At 42.7% G+C, this 20,152-nt stretch overlaps 1 protein-coding gene across 9 annotated transcripts in view; it reads right to left on the bottom strand.

Annotated features, from left to right (window-relative positions):
- Positions 1-2,037: 2,037 nt before the first annotated feature.
- The window catches only part of LOC125280549 (serine/threonine-protein kinase WNK2-like), a 71,040-nt gene continuing 52,925 nt past the window's right edge, over positions 2,038-20,152 (bottom strand). For 5 of the 9 annotated variants that reach the window (XM_048211146.1, XM_048211153.1, XM_048211152.1 and 2 more), the window contains 5 exons: positions 19,599-19,793; positions 11,830-11,928; positions 8,575-8,619; positions 7,537-7,811; positions 2,038-4,275 (listed from right to left, as the gene is read on the bottom strand). In XM_048211146.1, the coding sequence (XP_048067103.1) occupies positions 3,934-4,275; positions 7,537-7,811; positions 8,575-8,619; positions 11,830-11,928; positions 19,599-19,793 (956 nt within the window). In that variant the 3' untranslated portion in view covers positions 2,038-3,933. The remainder of the gene's footprint in view (positions 4,276-7,536; positions 7,812-8,574; positions 8,620-11,829; positions 11,929-19,598; positions 19,794-20,152) is intronic. The other 4 variants (XM_048211149.1, XM_048211147.1, XM_048211150.1 and 1 more) reach the window with 4 other exon arrangements.

The raw sequence follows: 20,152 nt of genomic DNA on the forward strand, positions 1-20,152 counted from the left end.
TCACATCTTATGATTTTAAAACATACTTACTTAAAAGTAAGTAAATTTAGAAAACAGCAACATTACAAAACACAGATATTGAAAAACATGAAATTCACAGCAATATCACTGCTACATCAATTATTTCATCTATATTTCAATATACATTTCATCTGTATTTCAAATACATATATTTCATCCATATTTCATATATTATTATTATATTATTTCATATATATTTAATGTATATTTCATCTATATTTCTCCCTCACCACTGGAAAAACTCAAAGAATCATGAACGTATATAAGCGGAAGGTTTATTATGAAAAATATAAACCTTAAAAAAATGAAACATTAGGAGAATCAATGAATTGTGAACAACTTACTGCCATTGTATAAATAATATGTCATCATGTGATCCATAAAAAAGTAACTGTACTCTAATTACAAGTACTTGATTTGTGGAATCTGATTACATAATCCAGATCACATGTAATCCGTAACTGCCCAGCTCTGGGTATATATATATATACACACACATAACCTAATACAACAAATTCAAGTTTATTCAGTTTTATTCATTTTTTTATCCTCTTTATGAATGTTATATTTTCTTTATGAATTCTAGATTCTTTTTATGCCTATGTTGCATGATTATTCTTTTACGTGCAATTGATTTCTTTAATAATTTACATTATATTCTACCATATTCTCTGATATGTTTGATTATTATGTTTATTTTCTCTCTCTGGTGGCCGGGTGTGTGTTTTCCATCAGAGTTGATCATGTGATGTACCTTGGTGTCAAAATATGTCTGTTTCCATCTCTGCAGACATGAGATAATGCAATATTCTCTTAAAGGTGTTAAAACCACAGCTGCTTATGAAGTTATTCTGTGTGTTTTACCAGGACCGTAGTGACTGAATCAGACCTGCTAGGGAGCAGTTTGTGTTGAGTTCATCATTAACGGCTGCAAGAGAAACACAAAGATCTTCAGCAGGTATTCCTCCGGTCACTGAGGCCCGGCGTATAAAGTGTGGCGTTTCAGAAGACTCTCGGCTTCTTTCTTTTCTCTCCTTTCATTCTGCACATCCATCTCTTTTACTTCTTCTGGGTCTTTCTTTCTTTCTGATCTTCACAATCTTCGTCTGTTAGATACAATACTTTGGATACTAATAGTTAGATTTACTTTATTTCAAAACTTACACAATCATTGCTGTATCTCACTGCATTTTTTTTTATAATTTAATTCAGTAACTCACTTATCCTAAAAAAATCCTTTATTATTATTTACATCAAATTTAATTTTTTTATCATCAATTTATTAATTTTAATGAAATGTATTAATCATTTAAATAAAATTTAATTTTTAAAAATATATTTCAATCAAATTTATTTTGTTAGTTAAATCTTATTTTATTATTGATATATTTTTATAATGTTTCCGACACCTGCTCTAGTATGCTGTTCACGTCATTTCACCAAAAGATCCATTTAAGACATTTTGATAAAAATATAAAATAAAATAAAAATCACATACATGGATGAATCGTCAACAGTATGATTCATAACATGCATTCACAAAATAACTTTTTATTCCATGACAAAAATGGACAGAAAAGTCCATTCCTTATGTGGAAATGCAATTGCCTTTTCTTGTTCATTTTGTCTGGACAGTCTGATCGAAATAGGATCCAAATAATAATTTGTGCCATGTTTCAGTGAGGTTTACAGTCCATTTTTAATGAAAATGCATATCTTGCATGCATGAATCTAATATATCAGGCAACATATTGGTACGAACCAATATTAGGGTTTATTCTGTTAATGATCACCATCCGATTTATATTTTTCTATTCAAACAGTATAAATGTGTCTGTGGCTGATTTCACAAATGTGAATCCATCCTTTCCACTGAAATGTGTTTTTCTCCACATCTTTCTCTTTACAGCCGTGTTTTATATTAAACATACAAAACACATTCTTTTCTGTAAAAACATGATTTTTCCTCAAAATCACTGGCTATGCCTGTGAAAAACGACACAAGAACACAGTAGCTATTAAGCACAAAATATTTATTTATTCTTAATTAAACTTGAACACAGTCTTTGTGTTGTGAGTGCATTTTATTTGTATCTGAGCGGAGCAAAGTAACGCGAAGAGGATGAAGCAATCATTCACAGTCCATAACCAATGAAATCCACATCAGATCAGTGAGTCACAAACATGGCAAAGTGGAGTAATTATTGCCAGATATATCATCAGCAAGAACAGAATATCAGGAACCTCCCGGAAACATTTCTCCTGCAGCAGATCGTTGATTAACATCCTGTACAAATCCAGCCGAACGGATGGAAAAACACATTACAGGACAGAAGCTGCATCAAAACAAACTCTGAGAAAATAAATACTAGAGGACTGTACAGTTCACAGCTTGGCAGTTGTGTGAGTCAGGGTGAAATCAGGAAGAAATATAACCCTGACTAAAGTTAAACAACAGAACGGAAAGATTGAATCATACAAACATACAAATAAAACCAGACTTTATGTTGGGATGTCGATTTTGGATACAAGTGTATTTGTGTGAGCAAGAACTCAAATGGTTGGATCACTTTTATGAAAAACAACAATAAATATGAGTCACAACTAACAATTGCACTGCCCTCTTAAAAGAAATTAAAACTCATCATTAACACTGTGCAAGAAGGAATAAACTCAGCCACTACGCAAAGCAAATAAAATGATGCTTTTGATAAAATAGTCAAACGTAAAGTAGTTTTTCAGCAATGGCTAGCGTTCACATTATGGGTTGGGCTGATGCAGCACGTAACGGGGAGGTTGAATCGCATGCAATGTCAATCTGACACACTGATTCAAAGTCAAACCTGCATTCAGTCCCTGCGTTACGCACTTTGAGCACATAAATGCACATTTAGGTTTCCGCGACGCTTTGATGGCATGCATCGTTCATCAGATCATCGCAATGTAAACCGGTCGTTCCTCAAATCCGTTTGAGACACTGTGCTTAGTGCAGTATTGCTTATGAATCGACTATAACCGATCAGATCAACCGCATTCATTCATCAATCTGCGCAGACTAACTACTAGTATATAATTCAAATGATTGCGTTTATTAAATGCAAACTCGCTTTAACTGAACGGGGGCTGCAAAAAAAGGATTCTGAAAATAATAAACCACACCATTGCATTAGGAACAGAAGAGGAATGTTTTTTTCTTCTTCTTTAGAACGGATTCATACCTTTCGAGGGAAAACTGGTGACCGATCAAGGCACTACATCATCCTGAATTGAGTTTTTTTTAATGTGGGGATTTGGTCCTGTGGTCGCAGGATATTTCTGTAAACGGCCAATGAAAGACACTCAAAAGTGCTGCAAATGCATTTTAAACTGAGTATTATTGGAAAGCAGGACTGATATTTCTGACCATAATCAATGCTGAGCACTGGGACTCTTTCATAAAACACGAGCAGAATTCAATTTCCATTTAGGTAAGAACGACTACTTTTATTCTGCTCGTGTTTCAATAATTAGGCCCAATATGCCTGTTCATGCGTCCCTAAGTTAGTCAATCAGCAAAATGATTCTTTATGGCAGTAGAATTAAAGGCCATTACTCTCTTAACACTAACACACCTCAATTCAGACATCAAAACAAACAAACATGCAAGCGGTGCCCACAGGACTGATCCGAGACAAACACTCCTCATGCCCAAATTCACACACACAAACTCACACCTCATATTTACAGGCTCAGACGCGTGTACGTCCAACAGCGATCTAAAGCACACAGACATCGAGGAGAGATTGTGGTTTGATCCTGAAGCCGAGTTAAAAACATGTTGCAGAACTCGTCCAGGAGAAAACGTTTGCGTGATTATCCATCTGCATTGATTAGCCTTACGCAAAACAGTGTGTGAAGCGCAGGGCGGCGCTCTCATGCAGTCCTGGCTTTGCTGGGGCACATCGGGGAGTCTGGGCTTTTGACCACCAGAGGAAACGTCTGCAGTGACGGGCTGGCCATGGTCGGATACGGGACCATCGTGGCCGTGCCAAACATGCCTACTGGACTGGGCAAACCGGACCACTGGTGTGGATACACAGGGGCGGGCATCATCCCAGTGAAGGGGGTGACGGGCATCAGATATCCGCCCCTCTGGAGGACGGGCGACGGGGTGCTGGTGATGCCGTGAGGCATGATGGGACCCAGAGCGGCTGACAGAGGACAGGACAGGGGTAGATGGAGCTTCACAGCCGCCGGAGGGATTGAGCCTCTTATCTAGAAGAGAAGAGAGAGAGGTAGAAAGAAAGAAAATAACACTGCTTTACGGTTTCTCATGGTTTATTTAAAAGGGTGAGCTGATTAAAACTAGTTTATTCACTTTGCTTTGGACATCTCTGTGAACCCATGAATCATGCGTCTATGGTTTTTACCTGATCTCTGATCAGTTTATATATATTTGTAGACGTTTTAATGAGACATTAGTATAATTAAAAGGAATAATAGTAGTTAATAGTAGTTGATTGCATTTGATAGATTTCACTTTTAATAAAACATTTGCAATGGGTTTGTAAAAGGTGTTTTTATGCATGTTTGTGTTTTTTTTTGCATTTTATGCCTAAGTTTCCCTTTCGAATGGGAACTCGCACTGTATTCTAGGACGCTAATAGGGAATGCCTCCGGCATGACTGGTGTCTGAAGTATAAAACACAACAATAGTATTGGTCGGCGACAGCCCATGACGTCACTAGTGGTGCGACCAGAGTATAAATAGGGTGCCTGTAGAACATGTCATCCTCTTTCTTGTCTTCAGGATCCGTTTGTTTATGTACATGTGAAGACGATCACTCTGTATTGATACTCTGTATCAAAGATGACACTACACGATCTGTGCCTTATGTGTTTGGGTAAGGAGCACATGCATTCAGCTCTCCAGGGAACTGAATGCACTTATTGTGAGGTGTGCTTTGTGATGCATTCGCGAGACTGACTGAAAGAGACAGGTAAGAAGTTTTTTTTTTCTTCATTCTCACCTAAAGGACAGTAGTCTGTGTTTGCTTGAGCACGTTCGGCTCTCGAGGGAGTCAAAGGCACTCATAGTGATGTGTTTGTGACTGTTATATGCATGATTCTTGATTAGTGATAGAGTCTGGCTTTTGAACGGATAACATTCTGCTCTTGAGGGAATTGAACACGCTCCTTATGATATTCTCATCCCTCTCTTGAGGGATGAGAATAGAGTTTCTGCACCCCGCAGTTCGGGTCCTGCGACCGACATAGCGGTAGGTGGGTTCAATCGCAGAGCAAAAGTGGGTGGAGCAAAAGGAGAGTCTTATGAGATTCCTTCCCTTTCTGTTCTGCTCTGGTGATCTCTGAAACCTGACAGGAAGTGGTTTTTGCCCTAGTTGTGAACCCTTTCTATTTGTAGGCACCTTTGTGAGTGTTGGAGTCTAGAGAACCTGTTTATGCCTCGGGTTTGACTGAAGAGTAAAATCCTCCCCCTGAGTCAGGTCTTAAAGGAGGGTCCTCTCCAGTTCCTGGGATCAGCTCTTTCAATCTCGAGAACCCGATGGGAAGTCGTTTTTTTTCACCCCAGTTTTGAAACCTTCTTTGTCGTAAGGCATCTTCGGGAGTGTCTGGACTTTTGAGATCCTAAGAAGACATTTGTTTCTTAGTGGTTGCAGCTAGAACTTAGCTTTCCCCTTAATGACAATGTTTTCATGGTTGAGTATAAGTGGAACCCTTAGCTTAGTTTGTTGCTGGAGACTCAGTTGAGCATTTATAATGGCACGGCTAGCATTTTTGCCTAGCCCCCTTATACTTTCTTGTGATCTGCCGACCAAGGAAGGCTTGGAGCTCTTTTGGGCTCCAACAGGAAGTGGTCTGTTCACCTTTGACAAACCCCTCATGTTGTACAGCACCTCTTGAGTGCTGAAGCCTAGAGGTATTACAGGTTTTACAATGGTTGTAGCTAGCCTTAGCTGGTACCTCCCATTGGTCATTTAGGATGAGCATGGAGTAGAACCTTCCTGGTTATGGGCAAGGTCCTCCACTCCCTGTAATAAGCTCATTCTGACTTCAGCATCTTTCTGCTATAGACAGTGGTATGGCTACCAGTCTGTCCTCCTTGGCAGAACTGTCTTTGAGGTGGAGTGTTGTTAGTCTCTGGATCAGTTCTGTTGAAGTCACTGACTTCCTTCAGCATGGCAGAATGGGCATTTGTTCCCCATTAGCATCCTAGGATGCAGTGCAAGATCCCATTCAATAGGAAACATCTCGGATTACAAATGTAACCATGGTACCCTGAGAAAGGGAATGAGACACTGCGTTGATTTGCCATGCTGCAGGCCTGCCTGCCCACGTCTCCTTCATATAAGAAGTGGATGACGTACTAAAGGTGCCCTATTTATACTCTGGTTGCACCAGTAGTGATGTCATAGGCTGTTGCTGACAAATGCTATTCACATGTTATTACACGTACTTCAGACACCAGTCATGTTGGAGGAATTCCCCATTAGCATCCTAGGATGCAGTGTCTCATTCCCCTTCTCAGGGAACCATGGTTACCTTCGTAACCAGAGATGTTTTGTTGTATTTACACTGTTCTGATGAGCAGGGGTCACCAGCGTGTGGCCTTTCGAAAGCTTTGAAACGGTGAATTTTGCAAAGCAACTGGTTCAATTGAAAAAAGGTCCACTGTCAATAGCTTAGAGATGTATGAAACACCAAGCAGCTTTCTCTTGGTCAGTGTGGCGAATTTGCATGACATGATTGAAATCGAAGTGGCAAACTTTTTCGCCTTAACCCGAAATTCTGATTGGAATAACTGGATATCGGTTGTAAAATTTTGCAGAGAAACTGTAAAATTCTGACCACATTTTAAGAGCATGGTCCCCGTCTACCTGGAGTTAATGCTTGTAGTTAGCGGTCTCAATAACAACACATCTGGTTAATAAAACACAACATATACTAATTGTAAAAAATGATTTGTTGGCTTAATTTAAAGTAACCTGTGGCCTTAAAATTTTGAGTTCCCATATTCTCCATTGTTGCAGCTCCACTCTTCCCAGTCTCTCAGTAACGCTCTGTTTAGATCCCATCTCTATGAAGCCCCTCCTTCCAAAAAGCACAATGTGCTCTGATTGGTTGGCTGGACAAGTGTGTTGTGATTGGTCAAACGCTTTAAGCATGCTTGGGAAATGTCCCGCCCCTTACCATAAACGCCAGTTTCAACACACTACTAACTCAATCAGGCCCTGTCCCTTTATTTTGCATATGCCTTGGCCGTGAATTATATAAATATTGTGACGTGTTCATTCCCGGAAGAAAATTCGAGACTACAATGGAGGCATTTCTGGGAGTTCAGAAACAGTGCGTCCTGATATAGGGAATAACTCCTACTGGAAGGACTTTGTGCTTTGTAACTTTGCAGAGCTTTTTAATGCTCAAACAGCAGCATTATACACCAAAGAAAGATGAAAATTTTTCTATGCATAATAGGTCCTCTTTAGGTTCTGGATGACAAACAGAATATAGTACCTGATTGGGGACTCTGGCCATTGGAGTGTGGCTGGTGTGGAAGGTGTGATGAGATCTCTGCGGTCTTATCTGACACACAGAGGGGCGGGGCTGAGGGGCGGAGGCAAGAGTCTCTTTTGCCCAATCATCAACCAGCTTGTGTAGGTCATCTGTAAATGTGCCAGTCTTATTGTTGCTGTTGTTGGCTTGAGCCTGAACGAGCGCAGTGATTGGCCGGGGCGATGAAGCCGGCATGGCCGTGGATGATGATGATGAAGCACCAGGATTATGAGACCCTGAGAAAGAGACAGAGAAAGACCTTAAGCTCAGAGAATTCACCCCGAAGTTCTCTGTAACCAATCCGCTGCTCATTGACAGATGATGTGATTTGTCACGTTATGCAGTTAATTGTGGTTAATGTAATGGTCAACTGTTACTCATTACTAGAGGTGTAAATATTTGCTCAACAATTACTTTATTCAATAACAATTTTAAAGTTAATTAAATGTTCAACATGTTTACACTATCTAAATGTTTGGGGTCAGACTTTTGAATAACACATGCACTTTAAGAGTCAGACACCAATCAACTCAAATCAAGGTTTGTTCCCACCTCAGTAATGTACATGTAAGAACAGACACTGAGTATGTACTTGAAATGTGTGGATCTGATTGTATGTTTGTATCTATTTCTTGTTGTGCACTTGTTTCTAGCCTAAAATCAAGCAGCTGGATGATTACAGAACCAAACAAAGAACAAAGCAAAACAAATATGCACTTAAATGACCAGGAAAACCGAAATCATAAAAGTTTCAATAAGCACTTGACTGCATCAAACATGCACTAGAAAAAACAAAAAAAACAAACAAAAAAACAATTCAAATGAATATAAAGAATCAAAATGGTGACACACATTTCACAATCTGCTGCTGCTGCAAAAAGCACTTATCAAACAGGCTATTGCTCATGCCAACAAACAAAATTACAAGTAAAAAAAATAGAAAGAAAGGAAGAAAGAAAGAGGGACTAGGACCGAAGAAGAAAGGAGTGGGATATTTACTACTGCTGCGCTCTTTCCCTAGACATAGTCGTTTCAGAGTGGACCCTACAAGAGCAAAACAGCAAAGACAGAGACATTAGGGGGCGGGGAAAAGCACACGGCACAGCCCATTGGACAAGCTGCTGCACAGAAAAACATAGCGACCAATCAGTGAACAGATACAGAATCAGGTGCAGGGAGGCTTCTTCTGTGATCTCATGAGATGTCGGTGGGTGATGTGTTTAAATGGCTCATGAGCTAAAAAGGCCTTTTGTATGAACAAACTTCAAGCCTGGAATCTAAATGAGGCCAACACTCTTGTTCGACTAAAATGTTCTACTTTAAAGACCCCACGAACAGTCATGTGAAAAAGAAAGTACACCCACTTTGAATTCTATGGTTTTACACATCAGGACATAATGAAAAACCATCTGGTCTTTAAACGAGGTAAATATAACCAATTTATTTAACCTATTTATTAATTTAACAAAAGATTAAATTAAATGAGAAGCCATGTGTGAAAAACTAAGTACACCCCATGATTCAATAGCTTGTAGAACAATTTTAAGCAGCAATAATTGAAGTAAACATTTTTTATATGACTTAATCAGTCTCTCACATTGATGGGGAGGAATATTGGCCCGCTCTTCTTTACAATGTTTAATGAGTTTTGCAGGCATTTAAGGTCTCTTGAGGCCCCGGCACAGCATTTCAGTCGGGTTGAGGTCTGGACTTTGACTGGGCCATTGCAACACCTTGATTCTTTTCTTTTTCAGCCATTCTGTTGTAGATTTGCTGGTGTTCTTGGGATCACTGTCCTGTTGCAAGACCCAATTTTGGCCAAACTTCAGCTGTCAGACAGATGGCCTCACATTTGACTCTAGAATACTTTGGTATACAAAGGAGCTCATGGTTGACTCAATAGCCGCTTTTCCACTGCCAGGCCAAAGGCGGGTGTACTAGTGCGTGCCAGGGCCGGTCGCGTTTCCACTGTCACTTCAGGGGCTTGATCGTGCCTCTTCGGTGCTTCCTCTGTGCCAAAGGCACGGGTTTTTCGGCCCGCCGAAAACCTTGGTCCAAAGCGGGCCAGCTGGGGCTTGAGAGGCGCGGTCGAGGTGGAGGTGGAGCTAATCGTAGTCAGGTGATGGTCTACACGCTGAAATGGGTTGGGTTGTGTGACGTTTGATCAAGGGAGGTGTGTTTAAGGGCTGTTTCCTCTCCTGGGAAGATTGGAAATAATGACACTGTGTAATGTGTCATGTGTTGTTGTTCATCTGAGGCTGTATTTACCTCATTTTAAGACCTGCTAAAGACCAGATGATACATAAAACCATTGAATTCAAAAAGGGTGTACTTTCTTTTTCACATGACTTGACTTTCATATGACTTTCACATAGAGCAAATAACCTCAGAGCTAAAAGATATGCACTAAAAGCCATGAAAATCTAATCTAATTTTGATCTCATAGGGTCTTTAAAAGTCAAGACTAACTAACTGAATCATTGCTCTGTTGCTTACAATCATATATAGTACGCATTTGTGGCCGTGAGTGAAAATATTGAGCACGTAAGACTAAAACTGAACTGTTCTCCTCCTAAACCTCCACTTTTAACACTTTCCCCACCAATGACAAGTTTTTTCTGAAAATTCGTTTTCACTGTTATATGGTAGGGGGCGCTATTACACAGCTTCTGAAAGGAGTACAGAATCTCCGGATCAAAACACAAATGAAGGAGAAACAAGCAACAAAAGCATTGCTGACGCAGATGTCAAATAATGCGATCATTAAACATTAAACAGATCTACTCCATCTGTGTTTCTGATCATCGTTCTGAATCCCATCCTGATGAAGTCTTTGACAAAGACTTGATTTTCTCAGCTTTTTGTTCAAAATGTTGCTTTATGAAACTTACACATATTCAAGGTGTTGATAAAAAGAATCCCTGAATCTAGAATAAAATTGCTTTTTTCATTTAAAAGCAGGGGTTCTGTTCTTTCTTTTGTTATATTGCATGTTCATATATTCATACAACAAAATATAGTGGGGGCCATGAAAGTTTTGTGAAAATGATCAAAAATGCTGCCGCTGGCTGGGAACTTTGGCTGGCGGGGAAAGAGTTAAATGCATCACCATTTAAAACCAAACAACAAACATCTGGATGCATAAAAAATACTTTATCCATCTCAGAGACGGCATGAGTTATTTATACAGTGGAATATTTTAAACAGAATTTCCATTAAGCTTTTTCAACAAAGGAAAATTATAAATAAAAATGAAGCATTTAAAAAGGAAACTACCGAAACATGAATACAACTAAAGTGCTGCATGCCGAATTTTAAATTTCACTAATAAATTACAAAAGCAGAAATAAAAGGAAATTTTCCACACAATGAAGGTTAGAATAATGATTAAATCATAAGTTTGACAAGGAGGGAAACCAAGTGTAAAAATAAACTGGCTTCCTAATCACAGCTATGATGCACTGGTGGGGAAATTCATGTTTTTGTCCAAAATGAACCCTCACCTAGAGGAACAAAACACTACAAGCCAAAAGTAACAGAAACACAGGGTAAATATAATATGCATCTGGGACAGTGTCATATTAGAATCATGCAGGTGACAGCCAGAGAACAGGAAGTGAGGTAAAAAATTCAAAATACAGCCCTGATGGTTTCCACAGCAACCTGCTTGTGCCCTTGGCATGCTCGTCTTCCGACTCCAAACATGAGACGGCACGTCAATCATCGTCTCATTGGGGTTTTACGTAGAGTGAAAGAAAAGAAGGCACATATACATAGAGACGATACAAAAGCTTTGGCAGACAAATCCATACACGCTCTCTGCTTTCAGTTAAATGTTGGGAATGGCCATGTTTGGGGGAAGACAGCTCACGTTATTGGTCAAAGCTGCAGCCCAGCACAAAGCGTTTGTAAAGAAGACAAATTGAAGGCCAGACGGGTAGACATCCAGCTCTTTCCAAGAATAGGATACACTTGGGTTGTAGAGGCACAAATCCCAAAATGGGAAATTTTTGACTTTTTATTAGTTGCGGTATATTGTACCATATTCATGGAAAGTGCCATCTGACATGAAGATGGAAATGAAATGGCTGAGAATGCCTGATGATCACTGAATGAGTGTGTGTTAGTGGATGGCAACATATGAGAAATGCAGTACAGAAAAACCAAAACAAATCACGAGAGAAGAGCAGAAAGAAACGGGGAACGGGGGAAAGGAATTATGAGTAATAGAAGAAAAGTAGAACAAATACAAACAGATGGACATAGACACGGGTCCACTGAGGAATCTAGTGCGCGGTTTGCTACTAGATTTATAGGTGATTCGCTCGGATGTTTGGTGGTAAACGGTCCAGCCTGTGGAGAAATGAATATAAGAGGGAGAGAGAGAAAGAGAGAAAGAGAGAGAGAGAGAGACAGGTGTAACAGCCGACACAGGCAGCGATCAGATCAGTACCCCATCAACAAGCATCATATCAGCAACACACCACAACACGGGTCAAGCGTCTCAGAAAACAGTGGTTAATGTAGATGTGGAAGTGTGTACATGTGCCTGTGTGTTTCTAACAATGGGAATGCTTTTCTGGAATTTACTTAAGTCTTATGTATCATTAGCCACTTTCACACATGAACCCATTTACGTTTACAGAACTGTAAAATTGCCTCAATCACTCCAAGGGGTTTAGTTGGTTTAACTGGTAACTACATCAGTATGTTTTTTGTTTTTTTGCATTGACAACCATTCCAAATAATCCATGTCTTTTGATGCAAATATTTCATTAGATGTTTTACCGACTGGTATTTTTCCATCATTTCACTGCTCAAGAAAGTCCCTAGTAAGAGCTGTGCATGTAAACCTCACTCCCTTGACCTCAAGAGGCGCACTAGCGACTGTCGCTAGAGATTGCGGTCTTAGTATCCTTGTTAGCACACCCGCCTCCCATGCCGGAGATGCCATTTCGAATCCCGCTCGCACCGGGTCAAGTAGGACCAGTTACATAACACATTATGCGAACACCCTCCAAGTGTGCCGATTGTCTGAAACACATATAATCACACCTGATTCATTGGCTGATGGCACTACTGCTTCCCTCCATGGCACGCATTGCTGGTGCCTCAAAAGGACGTGCCATCACCTCGCAGATTTCTCTTCTACAAGATGCAATTTTTCTAGCGCATATTTGTTTGGAGTTTCAGACTGACGTTCTTCTCCAAAGTGGTCAGGAAGCCAGGCCCTCTTTGGCTTATTCTTAGCTTTGAGATGTGGTGACCGATGCAGCCCAGCCAGAAGCACAGTCTAAGTTAGAGGAATGCTTATTGGCCAGCCATAGTATGTGTCCGCCTTGCAGGTTGCTGCCATATTTCCAGGACCAGCAAAAGATTTTGAGGTCCTGGAAGCAGCCCATAACAAATCCATTCCTGACTTTACCAGTATCTCTGATATGATGGAGAAGGGGTGTGTTGAAATGTCTGCGGTTGAAGAGGCACTTGCTACTCATCTCTCACCGTCTTCGGCCGTATCTTGGAAGTTGCGGCCATCTAAGCCCTGCAGGACTACATCAGCCCTTGATCGGTAATTCCTATAATCACTGCCAGTCAGGCGGGGGAGGCATTGGATACCATGGTGGCTTTTCAGGCATACCAAGCTGATGTCTATAAGGATATGGATGAAGTTGCTGACTTGACTCCAGAGACAGTCAAGGAGCTCAGACGAACGACTGACTTGGTGCTTCAAGTATATGCCTCATGCGATAAAGTCTTTCTATGGCTGGGTTGGTGCCGACCGAGAGACATCCGCGGTTCAAACTCATGGATGTACGTGAGAGAGAAGTCGGCTGGAATTCATAACCCATAAGCGCATCCGGAGCTGGCGTTCCTAATCGAGGGGTCCCCCTTCAGAGAATTGTGTCAAAACCACTAAAGTCTATTTGCCTTACTCCTCGCTGTTCTCGAGATTCTGTTCTGCTAGTTCCTCCACTCAGATGATGGCAGAAAAACACTGCGTCTTGATATATGATCTTCTCACTTGTGTTCCATGCAACAAAACCTTCGGAGCACAGGAGTTGTGCCTCAAGTCACAGGTTCACGATGATGTGGTTAAATGGAGCATGGTGCTCAGCCACTTCAGGGTCCCCTTTAGGAAGGTCTACTACAGATAGAGGCACAGAACGATTCTATACCCCTCATAGAAAAGGGGTATACCATCCTGCCTTCATCATTTCAATGGACTATACCCCATAATGATAGGCATTCTGGTGGCTTTGATTTTATTGCAGGAAATGCAATCCCTGTTAGAGAAAGAAGCCATAGTGGAAATGCTTCAATCTCAGCGGGAATTCAGTTTCTACAGCCAGTATTTTCCAGTGCCAAAAACAGACAGCAGTTTACAGCCAAACCTGGACCTGCATCTGCTGTGAACTTTATAATCAGAAAGTTTCAGGATGTTGATGCAGAGTCACAGGAACACAGGACGTTCCTCAGGTTTGCATTTGATGGCAAAGCTTAATATTTTCTGGGATCCTCCTTTCAGCCTGGCCCTCATACTTCCTCGTACATTCATGCAGTAAATGGAATCTGCTCTGGAATCTGTTGCATCTTCAGGGCATACGCATTTTAAATTACCTCCACAATTGGCTGACTTTGAGTATTTGGTGAATTGGCATCTTGACATTATCCCTATGGGCAGATTCTGTCAGCACATGACTATTACGACAAACACCTCATCAGAAGGTGGAACACATTTTATAAAGAACGTCTAGCTTACGGAGTCCGGAAGGGCGATCATCTCATGTGGCACTTAAATTGCCTGGAGATTAGAGGTATTCTCGGGTCCTAAAATCTGCACCCGACCCGAATCACTTCTTTTTTTTTTTTAAAGAAAAACCCAACCAGAGACAGACCCGATAAAATTAAACCGAAGTCTGACCCAACCGAAGGAATTTAGCCTATTTTCGAACCCGACTGGACCCGAACATAAACGCCATTGACGTGTCCACAGCCTGCAGCCCCGCAGTCAGTCATGAAAAACCCCGGTGTCCTGCTGACTGATTTGGCCGCTGCTCCATTACTTTCATTTATTTACTTACTTATTTAATATTACTTTATATTATTGTCTGCCCAATGGATACTCGTTACTTCTGAGTTTGGCTTTCAATTGTGACCAGTGGATTTGGATTTGTGTTTGTCTGCAACATTATTTACCTCATCTCTGGCGAAGGGCTTCTGCACACAAAGAAAAGCCCTGCATGAACACACAGCATAATGAAGCGAGTGGCTTCTGATGGATCTCATAGTTATAAGATGGATTTCTGTGTGTGAGGTTACAAATGTTTGTTCCTCTTCTACTGTATGTGCATTTCTCAAAAATGCACTTGACGTGAACGTACAAGTACGCGCTGAAGTGCTGAAATGTCAATCATTCATCACTGTAACCTCATTATGTCCTATCACTTTTGGGCGTAATGTTATTTACCTGACCATAAGATGATTCAATTTTATTTTAATCCATGCTGATGGCACTCGTTGAAATGGTAGGCAAAAATGTGGAGCTAAGTCTAAACGCAGATGCATATGGAGCCCATTGCACGTAGAAGCACGGATTCAAATCGAACTTAGAAAAAGTGAGATAACGTTAACATAGAATTGTTTTAAATAAAAAAATTTGGTTAAATGCCTGACATAGTTTCTCGGATCCATTTGGAAATAGCACATTTATTTTAAATTACCTGAGACCCCAGGCCACTGATACCGAATCCGACCCCTGTCCGAGACACTCGAAGTTTTGGACCCAAACCCCCTCGAGTCTTGGGTTTTCGGATACAAGTGGACCCATGAAGACCTCTACTGGAGATGTGTCACGTTCTCGTTCATTCTGGACTCCAATCCCCATAATCCTCCCTGCCAGTCACATGCACACTCTTCACCAATCACCCATTGCCACATACAGCTAAGTACATTCTCAGGACTATTTAAGACTCACTCACACACTACCTCATGGCGAGGTCTTGTTTACCCTGTGTAGCAATTCTGAGAGTTTGTATCCTGTCTGCCTGTCTGTTATTGATACTTCTGAGCATTTGTATCCTGTCTGTTATTGATCCTGCCTGATTCCTGTTTATGATTCTCTGCCTTCGGACTGTTTATTGTTATCTGGACTGTGAACAATATCTGCCTGCCCTGATCTACTGCCTGTATCCTGACCACAACATTGCTTATTATTCAAACTTGCCGGACTGTACAATGATAGACTTTTTCCTGTGTGGGCATTAATCAGCCACTCAGATCACAACTCATTCGTGAGGGACCCCGTTCATCTCAAGTCAGTTTCTGGATTATGCTTTATTGACTGTTGGTTCTCCGTTTACTGTGGGTGTCGCGGAGGGATGCGGCACCTCGCCTAGTCATGTAATAAATGGCGCAAAATGGCGGCTACCATAATAACAACACCAAGTCAAGTTAGCACTGATTATCCTGAACCAAGTCAAGTCACAGTTGATCTCCGTGAGCCAAGTCACGTCCCTGCTGATCTTCTAGAGTCATGTCCCGTCTCTGGATCTGCCCGGGAGTGGAGAGGGTTGCGTTCCAGTGTGGCTGATCCACCGCTGACTTCAGCACCAGCGGCTGGCATTCCTAAACCTCCGCCGGACGCTTCGCTCTCAAGCCTGCCGGACGCTTCGCTCTCAAGCCTGCCGGACGCTTCGCTCTCAAGCCTGCCGGACGCTTCGCTCTCAAGCCTGCCGGACGCTTCGCTCTCAAGCCAGCCGGACGCTTCGCTCTCAAGCCAGCCGGACGCTTCGCTCTCAAGCCAGCCGGACGCTTCGCTCTCAAGCCAGCCGGACGCTTCGCTCTCAAGCCAGCCGGACACTTCGCACGCAAGTTTGCCGGTTGCCGCGCGCTCAAGTTCGCCGGTTGCCACGCGCTCAAGTTCGCCGGTTGCAGCGCGCTCAAGCTCGCCGGTTGTTACGCACTCAAGCTCACTGGATGCGATGGACAAGATGGCTGTTTCGCCAGTGCCCACGGGCAAGATGGCCGCCCCTTTGGTGTCTGAACAGAGGGGTCGTTCCGCTCTAGAACCCAAGCTCCGTGCCCTGCCAGCGTCAACCAAGCGCCGTGCCCTGCCGGCGCCAACCAAGCTCCTTGCGCTGCCGGCGCCAGCCAAACTCCTAGCCCATGAGCCCGTCACTTCCACCATTATATACAGGGGGGTATACCTGTAGGTGGGGAACCTCTGGGTGGGGAACCTCTGGGTGGGGAACCTCTGGGTGGGGAACCTGTGGGTGGGTTTACAGGCCCGATAGGGCCATCTATGGACTCTGAATTGCCTCGGCCACCAATGGCCCCTTAATTGCCTCGCCATCCATGACACCTGACCCTCCGTGGCTTCCCAACACTCCTGACCTGCCATGGCCGCCTGAGCCACCTGACCTGCCGTGGCTGCCCAAGCCACCTGACCTGCTGTGGCTGCCTGAGTCACCTGACCTGCCGTGGCTTCCTGACACTCCTGACCTGCCGTGGCCGCCCGAGCCACCTGACCTGCCGTGGCCGCCCGAGCCACCTGACCCGCCGTGGCCGCCTGAGCCACCTGACCCGCCGTGGCTGCCCGGGGCTCCTGACCCGCCGTGGCTGCCCGAGGCTCCTGACCTGCCGTGGTGCCTAGAATTCCTGGACCTGCCCTGGAGACCTCCATACCCGTCTGCATATCCAGCATCACCTGCCAGTAGGTCTCCAGGGCACCCACCCCCCTCCCCGATTGTACCATCCACGGCGCGAGGACGCGCCTTCCGGGAGGGTGACATTCTGTCACGTTCTCATTCATTCTGGACTCCAATTCTCATAATCCTCCCTGCCAGTCACATGCACACTCTTCACCAATCACCCATTGCCACATACAGCTAAGGCCTCATGGCGAGGTCTTGTTTACCCTGTGTAGCAATTCTGAGCGTTTGTATCCTGTCTGTTATTGATCCTGCCTGTTTCCTGTTTATGATTCTCTGCCTTCTGCCTTTGGACTGTTTATTGTTATCTGGACTGTGAACGATATCTGCCTGCCCTGATCTACTGCCTGTATCCTGACCACGATTCTGCCTAACCCTTGCTGTTCCTGTTTTCCCCTGCTTAGACCCTGCCTGTACGACCACGCTTACTTTTGTAATAAAGCTTGCAAATGGATCTCTGCCCGAGTCCCGCCTCGTTACAAGATGATGGCAGATTTGCTACTTATAAGCGATTTCTTTCTGGGCATTTGAGACTGTTATGTGATTGTCAGAACGGACAACATGTCAGTAGTTTCTTACATAAACCATCAGGGGGAATGCGTTGCTGATCCATGTGGTGTTTAGTGGGCACATTCTTCTTTTGGTGCACTGAGGGCAGTGCATATCCCAGGTCAGTTGGGTGTGAGAGCAGGGTTAAGGCCAGAGAATGGAGGTTGCATCCTCATACCATGGGTCTGATTTGGCAAGACAGCCCAGTTCCCCTTTGGTTTGTCTCCTCCAACTCTTGGGATAAACACTCTGGCTCATGCGTGGTTGATGACCCACCTGTATGCCTTCCCACCGATAAGTCTGCTTCTGCCAGTTCGTCTTCTGCTGGTGGCACCATTTTGGCCATTCTGCATATGATTGTTGGATCTGGTGTTTCTACTGGATGAGATTCCTTGGGAAAAGTCCTTTACAGATTTGAGTGGATTTACTTTCCCAGGCTAGGGGCAGCATGTGGCATCCCCAGTTGGAAACTTGGAGTTTGGTTTTTGATAAAGGGCATCTAGGCTAACGGATCATTTTCATCAGGTATTCTAACATTAATTTGTTGGAAAATCTTTAACCAGCTACAATGGAAATATATAGAGCATTCACAAAATATATAGACTGCTTTGCATTTTACTCACTTTCTTGCACTGCATCCTGGTTTTACCAGGATACTTCTAGTTTTTCTCAATTTATTAAAACAGAGAAATAAAATCAGATGTGTATTCAGACCCTATTCTCAGTCCTTGTTTTGATGCACATCTTGTTTTGGGGATTTTCTCCTATCCTTCTTTGTAGAACCTCTCAAGCTCTCAAGTTGAGAGTGTTGCTGTTCCACAATCATTCGGTCCTATACAGACTCTTAGTGGGGTTAAAGTAATGGCACTGGTCAGGCCACTAAAGATCATCAGTTGGAAGGTGAACGTTCAACCCGACCGGAGGTCCTGATCCCCATTTCCTTATATTTTATGAGTTACTTCAAGTGTAAAGGTGAAAGGAAAAAATAGAGGAATCAGGAAATGACATACCACCACAACATCAGAGTACAGTATGTGCAGTTTGTGCCACGTCTCTGGAACAAACTATTCATATGACAGATTTGTTCACACATAGCATTAATACAGAACTTTTGTGGTAATAACTCCTTAATTTGGCAAAATACAAAAGATAATTTGCCGTCCTGCTCACACAACCTCTAAATAGAGACATTTACGGCAAAGACTAAATGTGTGAAAGTGTCTACTGACCCGTAAGAATGTTTCATACACAGTTATGAGAATCATGCAATCTTTTAAACTTCCTTTGCTGTCCATGAAATCATGTGACAGAGCAATTAAGGAGCCGTTTAAATGTCACATTCTGGCTGACTCCATTTAAACGAAGTAAATGAGTTGAGCGCACATGAGAGACTTGTGAAATAACCCCATGCGTGTGAGTGAGTGAGATATGTGACAAAAACAGAGAAGGAGAGAGATATGATAGTCACAGAGAGGCATCTCTGACACTTTTGTCTTCTGCATATCAGCTATAAATGACTGTCACGCTGCGTCTGAGCCAGGCGGCGTGCGTATAGAGTAATAAATCGTATGGTTTGGTTTCTGTGGGTTACACCAAACACTAAAGTCCTGCTTCACATAATCTATGATTGTTACTACATGCATTTTGCTGTCAGTGGGATGCTTGTTGCACCGTGGCTGGTTAAGGCAGACGCAGACGCATTTACAGCAAATATGCGCAGCAGCATATGATTGACAGGGATAACAGCATCGTGAGTGTGTTCACCTTGTCTGGATGGTGTGTGTGTGGTGGGGCCATAGATGTTGTCGGAGGACAGAGAGCCCTTGAGCGAGCAGGGCTGCTGAGTTTGGACCGGCTCCAGCGGTTCTGACATGGGACTGGCAGTGCTGGAACCCACAGAGCTGTTGCTCAGAACCGAGCTCTTGACCGGAGACCCCGACGCACTGGAGCCCGTCTCAGCTACAGGAGAACACAGATGGTTGATGGTGACAATCTGGGGTTTTACAGTGCGATAGTGAACGAATGGGTAGGAAATCCAACTAGGAGGAAGCTTTCAAAGTTAAGAAGAATCTAGACAAATTAAAAATTAAAGAAACTGGAAGAGGTGGGATATTGGAAAATGTTATTATTGAAGATATTATCATCATATTGGCATGACTAAGCCAAAATACTGTTCTACTATTTAAAGGGTTAGTTCACCCAAAAATGAAAATTACTCACCCTCATGTTGTTCCACACCCGTAAGACCTTCATTCATCTTCAGAACACAAATTAAGATATTTTTGATGAAATCCGAGAGGTTTCTGTCCCTCTATTGA

The sequence above is a fragment of the Megalobrama amblycephala genome, linkage group LG12, assembly GCF_018812025.1.
Source record: "Megalobrama amblycephala isolate DHTTF-2021 linkage group LG12, ASM1881202v1, whole genome shotgun sequence".
Lineage (NCBI taxonomy): Eukaryota > Metazoa > Chordata > Actinopteri > Cypriniformes > Xenocyprididae > Megalobrama > Megalobrama amblycephala.